Here is a 9,756-nt window from a genome sequence, read left to right on the forward strand (position 1 = left end):
TCCCTAACTTCATGCATCCACAGTTCAGCTTCCTCTGAAGACAGTGGGGATAACCAGCCACTTTCTCAAAAGGTTTCTTTGAACAAGTTTTAGACATTTGCTTTGCAGTGAGCTGAGTCTTAAGGTACTGAAGGAAAGCACAGAAAAGTACCTCTTCCTCATTCTTCCTGACAATAGAATTTTTAAGGATTTTAATAGGTTTGTCAGATTGCAACTATCTTCAGTATTTTTTCATGTGCACTGAGAGGTAAGCCCTATAAGGGAAATACAGTAGGAACCCTCTCTGAATTTTGCTGCAAGAAAGAGTCATCTCTTTACATAGGCATTTGAGGTTCAGAAACTTGTTCTTCTTGTTAAATGGAGTTTTCATAACATCCAGAGTCACATTCCATGATTTCATGAGCCCAGAACCTTAAGTGTTTGAATCAGATTGGTGCTAGACACTGTGACCCATCCTGGCACAGGAACATTTTTCAGCCTATGCATATTTTGGTTGCAGTGAGAGTAAGTAAATATGTGCTTAAGTAGTTTGATAATCAAGGGATTATCTAAGAGATCAACTTAATGCTTTGAGAAATACGACATGTATAAGATGTAGATTAGAAATCATTATTTTATAAAACAGATAAAGGAAGTTTAATCCATCAAAGAAAGCTAGCTACCTAGACGGCAAGGTCAAAGAACATTAGGTGTTTGATTCTGTAGCTTCTTCTTTATCATATTAATGATGAGAGAAAGAGCCTATAAATCATATATTCCCATTTCTCAGCAAAAATGGTGAAATTATTAACATTTCAGATTTTTTTTTTTTAATTCCAAAAGAACATGAGACACCTTTTGCAATATGGAACAGAGAAGAACAGAGGAAAATGTGTCTTAGGCTGAGAAGTTTAGAAACATTTACAGCCAGGAACTGACGGTTTACAAGCACAGGAACTTCATGGCTTTCTCAGACATAAATCACAGCTACATAGTAATCTGTAGAAAATTGCAGAGACTGTGAAATTACAGTGTAGTACCAAGTAATAATTAAATAAATGAAGATTAATTGCTAGAGATGAGCTCAAACCACAAAATATAAATTCGAACAATTTAAATCAAAGTCTGGAAATTCTAGACCTGCATATATTATTATACCTCTTCAATTGCAGTAGCATGGCTGGTTGCAAAACCATGAGGCTGAGTCTGGTCTCATTAAAATCTTTACTGTTCCTTGCCCCCATTCCCATTTTGTGAGAGAGCATTAGTACAGCAATATTAGTCATGGCACTTTTCTGGACACATGAAAGCAAGTTCTTTGGGTGAACACATCCTACTTATAAGAGTTTGTACAAAAAAGATGGCAAAATACATGAATGCAGTCCATGTTTAGGGATGAGATTAGGCACGAGAAAAATCGAACTGTGAGGCAGCAGACTGAATACCCACTTGAAATCTTTTTTCCAACAGGGGATCAGCAATAACTCATGTTCCAAATACCATGAAATATGATATGAGATCATCTTCAGTAAATTAGTCAAGCAACTGTTCCTCCACTTTCTCTAAGTAATGCTTAGTTAAAAAGAAAAAAAGGGAGGGTCTCGGAAACAAAATTTGGGATTTCTCTTGCTTTACACACATGTACTTCCCTAGGCAGAATGCAGGTGATAGGCCTATTACCAATCCTCCTGGAGCTATACTCATCATTTTCCCCTGAATTGGTTTAGTAAGTGGAACAAACAGTGCTTAAGCCAGCCTGTTCTGCCTTTAGCTTGGTGGGTAAGAAAGAAAATGATTTTAGCCACTTAAAGGCGATGAAAGTCCAGAATTCAAAGCTTACATTTCATTGCATTGTTACATAAGCAGGAAGCAGCATGCAATCCCTCTGTCTGCAACATGCTTTGGATGAAAAGCGATGTATGGCTTGGCTTTATACTCTCTAAATTTGCTAATGTTTGCTTGAAGTGCAGCTGCTGAACCAGACTTACAAACCCATGTGTTTACCAATGTGATAGCTGGTGAGATTCTCAGCCAAGTGATTCTTGATCTTTTTGACAGAAAGAGAAGCTTAAGGGTCAGAGATTTGGAATGTTTTTAGTTGGAGGGGAGTAAGGTTTTGTAATCGTCTCTTGAACTTTAGCATCTCAACTGAATCCTGTGGCCCCAATGAACGGGTTCTTTTGATACTATCCGTTCTGCAGATGACCATAATGATATGTTTAGATAGTATAATCAGTGTCAATCCTAATACATGATTTCCTTATAATTGTGTTCTCATCAGGTCCCCAGTCACCCCTCAAGCTCAGACATAGAATAAAAGTGTATATAGCTAAAGATAGAATTTGAGTGATAGGAAAAAAGATATTAAACATAGAAAAGAGTTTTCTATGCCTACACAAAATGCTAGTGCCAGTTTTTGTCTCCTCCAGTACCCTTGTGAAAGCTGTAATACTGTCTGACAAGCGGTTTAAGCCTGATCTGATTTACAGGACAGAATAGGATAAACAGGTGGTCACTGTCACTCAGCTACAAGGCTGCATAATTACCTAGCAAAGTAATTAAGTCAAAATTACTGAAATAGTAAGTTGGTACTAGAAAACTTTTTAAAAGTTTGTTAAGGATATCTGGATTTTCAGCTTTTTTTTGTGTGTGATTTTTTTAATAGGCATGGTATTTATGTTCTTTGTGGTTTGGGGAATAAATCTCATGACAACAGAGACAAAGAGTTCCTACTTGTTTAGCGTGAAACCACAACACAGTGATGAAGCAGCACAATGATGGCATGTGTACACTGTCAACTCCTTGACAAAGGAGTCTCTGTTGCAGTCTCATGCCCACCCATTTGCCACTTTATGTCTTCAAGCTACAAACGTAGGCAGCCTGGCATCTCGACTGGGGCCTTCCAGAGAAAGCATGGGCTGATGCATGGGGCCTCTGGCCTCCTCTGTACCATTATACTGAACAAATACTGAGTGCTCCTGAAGAGAGCAGATGAGATACAGCATGTGCTGTACTTCTGGAATGGACATTAACCAAAGGAGAGGGCCTTAAGTGGCAAGAGGGAGCAACCAGCCTCCATTTTGATGGTCGTAAGGTCACAGAGGTATCCCTTTCTGAATGTGTTTACAAGCATAATTGCAAGATCATTAGCTATCTTATTTGTAAAATGTGTTCATATATTGTAACAATATTTGAAAATTTCTACATTTTGTCTACTCAACTGAAGAAAAACTGCTGTTCCAGAGAGCTTACCTACATTGTACTGTTTTCATCCTAATAAAATGCTAGTAGAGAGACTATGTCAGTTACTGTATAAAATACGAGTGAAAAGCATGGGCTTTTGTGTTTAGATTTGAATTTCTCTTCATTAACAAGATATCAAAAATAGACAGCTGTGTTGCAAGCTGCTTATGGAATTGAAACCTTTGGAGCAGAGCATTTAAGTTTCCATACTCCACTGTAAAGTTCTGAATAATCTCAATAGGCAGTATAGCAACAAGTAAAGATTTTTTGTTAATTGCTGAAGATTTAGACCTTTTCCTGATAACATAGAGAAATTTTACAAAGATTAATTTATGTGCTTATTCCCAAGTAATTTGCATAGATCGCATATGTAGTCTGCATGAGGTCAAATGCATGTGTAAGTCTTTGAATGACAGGGTTATAAATAGTTGGTATATTTGGCTATTTAGAACACCATTGCTCATGCAGAAGTTTTGTGCATACAAGAGATATAGGGTCACATTTCACACCATGTCAGTAAGAGCTGAAGAGCTTTCAAAGTTGTAGACTTTCACCACTGTAGAACTATTCCATTAGCTGCCTTGTTCCTCTTCCTCCTTCCTTTTAAGTGCAAGCTGACACTAATGTTCTTTAATTTTTATTTTTCCCCACTCATTATATGGTTATTTACCTGAATAATTTTCTCAAAGCAAATTTAAATAGATCTGATTATTTTTCAGCGAAGGTGAGCTCTGTGGTTATGTAAGCCAGAGGCCAACCAGCCTGAGCCTTGCCAGCACCCCTCAGTTCTGGCTTTCAGCACTGTCGTTGTTTCAGTAATGTCTCTCTCTTAAGCTGTAGCTGCTAACTCTGTTCAAATGTGTGGCAGTTTTCTGCTACAGGTAAAGTGCTGCCATCACTGAAACTGGATCCATCAAACTCATCTCATGGCCAAATTCTGATTTCTTCACGTACCACAACCATTATTTGCTGGAGGTGAGTTAGGCACCTCTCTGGAATACAAAATATTTGTGGTACCAAAGAAACTAAGCTACGTTTCAGTAGTCTGGAGAGTAAAAAAGTGTCAATCCCCTCTTTTTTTTTTTTTTAAATTCTTTTTTTTTTTAATTTTTTTTTTTCTTTTGTTTGGTTGGTTTTGGATGAATTTTAAATGGTGGTTTGTGTGGAAATTTTGTTCCAAACAAGGATTCAACTTTCAACTTCTGCAAGGATTAAGGCTACACCAAAAGGGAAACCAAACTCACCCACATTATTCCTGTTTGTATGGAATTTGCAGTAATGAAAAGAAAACACCTCAACGTATGCCATGAGAAGTTGAGAGGTCTGGCAGGCTTGTGTTTTAATCTTAATACCTAGCTCCTTAAGGAGAGAAATTCACATTTCCCCTAGAAAAACTGCTGCAGACAAGAGAGTTAACTGCTACACAACCTCTTCAAAATCTACCCAGTAAGGAGAAAAGACCAAATCTGACAGTGAGAGACTGCTCACTGGAATAACATACTCATTATGCTTTTATCCTCCTTCCTCTTCTCTCCATTACTTTGAGTAAGGCAGAGTGGATTAAAACTGATGATAAAATTTTTGCATGTATTATGAATGCATCTATTTACTTGCTATACTGCAAGTATAAGGGTAACTGTATCTATCTGATATAAGCTGCTATTTGCTTATACACTCAAGTTTCTCTTCTAGTCAGCAGACATTTATGCAAATATGAGCAGTAAAAGAAATTACTTACTAGGTCAAGGTAATGCCATATATCAACAACAAATTGACATGAGTGAGGTGACCACTATGCTTTAGGAGAGTCATGTGATCAACATTTTTAGATGGATGGAGAAACAAACCTTTATGCTTTGCAGGAAAATATATTAGCTGACCACTTCTGTAGATTATGAATCCCAAGGTTAGAAAGCCAGCAACTTAACAATAATACCTATCTCTCAGATGTCAAATTTCCTTTTAAGATAATCTTTCCCAAGTATCATTTCTGGAGTACACACTATGTTTACTATGTTCTCACACCATATTAGAATAAGTACAGCATTAGAACAATAAATGATAGCGTACAATAAGACTCAGAGCAAAACACAAAATTACTATGAGCACTGTAAGTTTCACATAGGCAATGCAATGTAAGTTTCACTGTTCTAAATATTTCAGAACTAGCAGTTACCTTCTGTACCAACAGAAAGTGATATATGAATGTTATTCCTTCCAGGATAAATTCATAAAATTGGGTGCACTGTCATGTGGAGATTACTGATCTAACTTCGGATGAGCTAGTTAAGATGCAAGAACTGGTTAAATTGCCTTAACTTTGGATTCTTCCAAGCTAGGATGAAATTTTTCTCTGCAGAGTTAATTAGCTTAGGCATCCAACCAGCAATTTTCACAAACTAGCCCAATTATCTCTGCATGATATAACATTGGATTGTGTCTGAGCCCAGAGTATGTTTGTCTACATAATGGAAAAACTAACCACAAGTTGTGCCATTGAAAATACCAGTGGGTCCTCCAGGATGAGGAATAGTTCTGTTTCTGCTCACCAGAGAATCATTAGAGAACTGTTTGAGTTAGAAGGGACCTTTAAAAATCATCCAGTCCAACTCCCCTGCAATGTACAGGGACAGCTACAGCTAAATCAGGTTGCTCAGAGCCCTATACAGCCTGACATTAAATGTTTCCAAGGATGGGGTATCCACCACCTCTCTAGGCAACCGTTCCTGTGCCTCACCACTCTTACTGTAAAGAACTTCTTCTTTATATCCAGTCTAAATTTCCCTCTTTTAGTTTGAAACCATTTCCCCTTGACCTATCACAATAGATCCCACTAAAGAGTTTGTCCCCTTCTATCTTATTTCGTATTCATAGATAATAAGCATATGGAGAGTACCTTGCTATCCTGCTATTTTCTCACTTTTTTTTTTTTTGCTAACTACCTCTTTTTTTATTTTTATTTTTTTAAATGAGTATCATTATAAGTGAAGGGCATGGACAGGCCAGAGTTCTCATTTCCAGAATGTAACATACTGCCAAATATTTTTCACATCCAGTTTATCATTATCTCTCAATTTTGTCATAGTTGAATGCCCTCATTAACTTTGATAACAGCTCCGATTTTGGCAGAATACTGTAGATTTTCTACCTTGCACTAGAAATGCCTATGAGCTACCAGTGACTTCACACAGACTTGGAGCTTCAAGAAAAATTTCTGAAAGCACAGTTGTACTGACAGTGCAATATTCTTATGAACTGGATTAATACAGGACCTCAACTTCTCACTGTATTCATAAATTTCAGAGTATCACAGAATATCCCAAGTTGGAAGGAACCCATCAGAATCATTGAGTCCAAATCCCAGCTCCACAGAGAACCACCCAAAATTTCAAACCCTATGTCTGAGAGCACTGTCCAAGTGCTTCTTGAACTCTGCCAGGTTTGATGCTGTGACCATTGCACTGGGGAACCTATTCTAGTGCCCAACTGCCCTCCCACATCTGAAAGACGCACCTCTCTTTGTTTCAAAGGACAATGAACCTATGGCGACATTTCAAGATTTAGCCAACGTTACAAGCAAGAAACCTATGTAATCTGTGACAGATTTAGGATATGAATATTGGTCTTCAAAAGGCTAATGTGGGCCACTGATCAACTTCTGCAACAGTTACAGAAGTTGTATTGCTTTAACTAGTGCAACATACAAAATGAAAATAAACAAATGCAATATAAAATGTAAGATGGAATGCATCATATTCTGTAAAAACTGGAGTACATGAAATCATACTGATAATAAGCATATCCTGGGCAGAAAAATAGCCATTACTTACTATATCCTCAGGAAGCACATTAAAGTAACTATTTAATTTATTTGTTCAGGTAATTTTTCACAGATAGATAAGAAGTATCCATCACTCTAGAGCTAAAAGAGGAGACAAAGTGATAAGAATCAACAGATTTTAATCTCGGGTGAAGCAATATCAAGTCAGTTCATCGTAAAATCACCTACTTTCACTGTAGTCATTGCAAACATTTCAGCATTTCTCTATTGTTTCCTGTTTTGCGGTGAGGAAGATAGGAATAGAATAAGATTTTCACTGCAAACCTCTTTTTCTCAAACTTTAAGTAAAGAGAACCTCATCCTCATAATCCACATCAATCCATAATCGCAAGGAATTTGGAATCATACAAGCAATCCTAGTGTTGTTCCAAAAATCTTTAAATTTGAAGGAAACCCAGAGCCAGTAGCATAACCCAGATACAGATCTTTTCTGACAAAATTCGCCAGTATCATTCTAGCATACTGCTTGATACCATACAGTTGCAAGTATGGAGTGGTCTTACAGCTCTGTGGCCCTACCAGAAACACAAGTGTTTCATGGATAAATCAAGACAGTGATGTTAGTCTCTAGTAGCTGCCCTCAGAACAAATATGCAGTGAAAGTTGTGGAGTATACTCTTGCACTTAGAATAACCTCAGCACTGTACATGATTTGAGATATCTTGGGATGAAAATATAATACCCTATATTATATAGGATACTAAGGTCCATAACTTCTTAGAGACACTGATGCACACTAATAACAGGAGAGATACTTTAAAACACAAGAGATACCATCTCTGGGAAAGCCCCTGGACTAGTCACACCTTTGACAAGACTGTAGTCATTTTTACATCCCTAGCAGTTTCTTTACAGCATACAATAAATTCTTCCATACTAGTCACATACTAGTCAACATAAATATGAATATAGCTAATGGAAACAACATCTTCTGTTTGCTGCTCCTAAAGAATCATTTGCACTAAGGACGATGCCTAACTACAATATGTGTTGTTATAAAAATGCCAAAACAAATGACAAGAAACTCATGCAGAAGACTTTCATCTTTAGGTAATACAGCTTCTTAATCTCCTCTTTTTTTCCTCATTTTTTTCCTTCTAACGATTAATAACATTTGCATGGATATAACGTCCTTAGAACAAAAGTATTCTGCGCTCCATGGTATTTATCTGTATATTAATAATAGGCATGATAAGGGATCACAAAAGTATCTTTTCTGTCAGCTTGTGCCATTAAGAACCTCTAACCACAGATCATTGTTGTAACAGGCCATTATGGCCCATTGTGTCAGTTCATCTATTGGGATCTGTGCACTATAAGCATGACAAATTTCCTCTGCAGCAATTACAGTCTATTGTGACAATAGGATTTAATGAATATAAACAACAAACCACATAATCTGTTATTACAGAACACAGCCATGCACCCAGATGGGAATTACATTCCTAGACATTACCAGTTGCAGTTTTTATAATTGTGACTATTTCAGTCATTGTGTTTTTAGATGCAATGCTTTAATTTACCACATATATTTATATCAGCCCTGGCTGGTGAGAGGTCTTCAGAATTTAAAGCCTAATCTTGCAAATGATTTTTTTTTTTTTTTTAGACACTTACTGTTGATTTTTGCTGTGATACTACTGGCTAGCACTGCAGATGAAACAAGCAAATACAATAAAATTAGTCATGGAAATTAATGAAGCATAGCAGAACATTTCTGCATTGTTTTCAAAGAATAGACACTTCTGCTCTGTTCAATACTTTTTTTTTTTTTTTTTCCCAAATGATGGGCTAAGTGCTACACCAGTGCAAATCTGTAGAATCACAATGGTGAGAATTTTGCTGATTGATGCAGCTTAAAGCCTGTCCTCTGTCCTAGGGGCTTTGGATAAATATTTGTGAAATTAATACTCTTTTTCAAAGCACATAACCTGTCCTTCATATTAAAGATATGCAGTCTACAAAAGTTCACATTTTCCCCAGGGTGATTTCAAAAATCTGGCTCAATTACAGAGATTTTTAGCTTTTTAATTATGAGTTCTGGAATGGAGTACATCAAAGGTTACAATTACAGTGTTGGTACAGCTGTATTTTAATCTCCATAGTTGGGCACTACTGGAATATATGTACTTTAAGTAATGGAAAATTTGCTGTAAAGAATAAATTAATGAGGACCACATATGGATGAGCTGTATAAACGCCAGTGTGAATCACCACAGTCCTTATCACATACCTTTGAGAAGAAATCTCCAATTAAACTTACTTCCACAGAATTCTTATTACCAAAATGGGAAAAGACTCTTACCTAGCATGCGAACACATTTGGCATTCTGGTCAGGACTATCAAATGAGATTTCTCCGCACCTCTGGAAAAAAAATTCAATCAAAAATTAGTTAATATGCATTTACATTTAATTAAATCCTCTCTGATAGCATCCCTGTCTTCATCCTCTTACAGGGGGGCTCTGATTCCCTCATTCTATGTTTATGTTTGGCACTAGAAATCCTTAGATGTGTGTTGATAAAATGTCAAAATCAGAAGAATTTCAAGTAGCCAAAGTTCAAGGAAAAATAGATGTTACAAGGATAGGTCAACAATGTATTACAGGGCATTCACCATGCCCTATTTATTGCCATACCTATGGCTTAAACAACTACCTCATCCATGTTGCTATTTGTCAGTACTGGACCCA

At 36.8% G+C, this 9,756-nt stretch overlaps 1 protein-coding gene across 2 annotated transcripts in view; it reads right to left on the reverse strand.

Annotated features, from left to right (window-relative positions):
* Positions 1 to 9,756, reverse strand: part of PDE7B (phosphodiesterase 7B) — a 162,184-nt gene that overhangs the window by 100,596 nt on the left and 51,832 nt on the right. For both annotated transcript variants that reach the window (XM_090135750.1, XM_090135749.1), the window contains exon 3: positions 9,369 to 9,429. In XM_090135750.1, the coding sequence (XP_089991876.1) occupies positions 9,369 to 9,429 (61 nt within the window). The remainder of the gene's footprint in view (positions 1 to 9,368; positions 9,430 to 9,756) is intronic.

This window comes from Phasianus colchicus, chromosome 2 (assembly GCF_987193195.1).
Source record: "Phasianus colchicus chromosome 2, bPhaCol1.hap1.1, whole genome shotgun sequence".
Classification (NCBI taxonomy): domain Eukaryota; kingdom Metazoa; phylum Chordata; class Aves; order Galliformes; family Phasianidae; genus Phasianus; species Phasianus colchicus.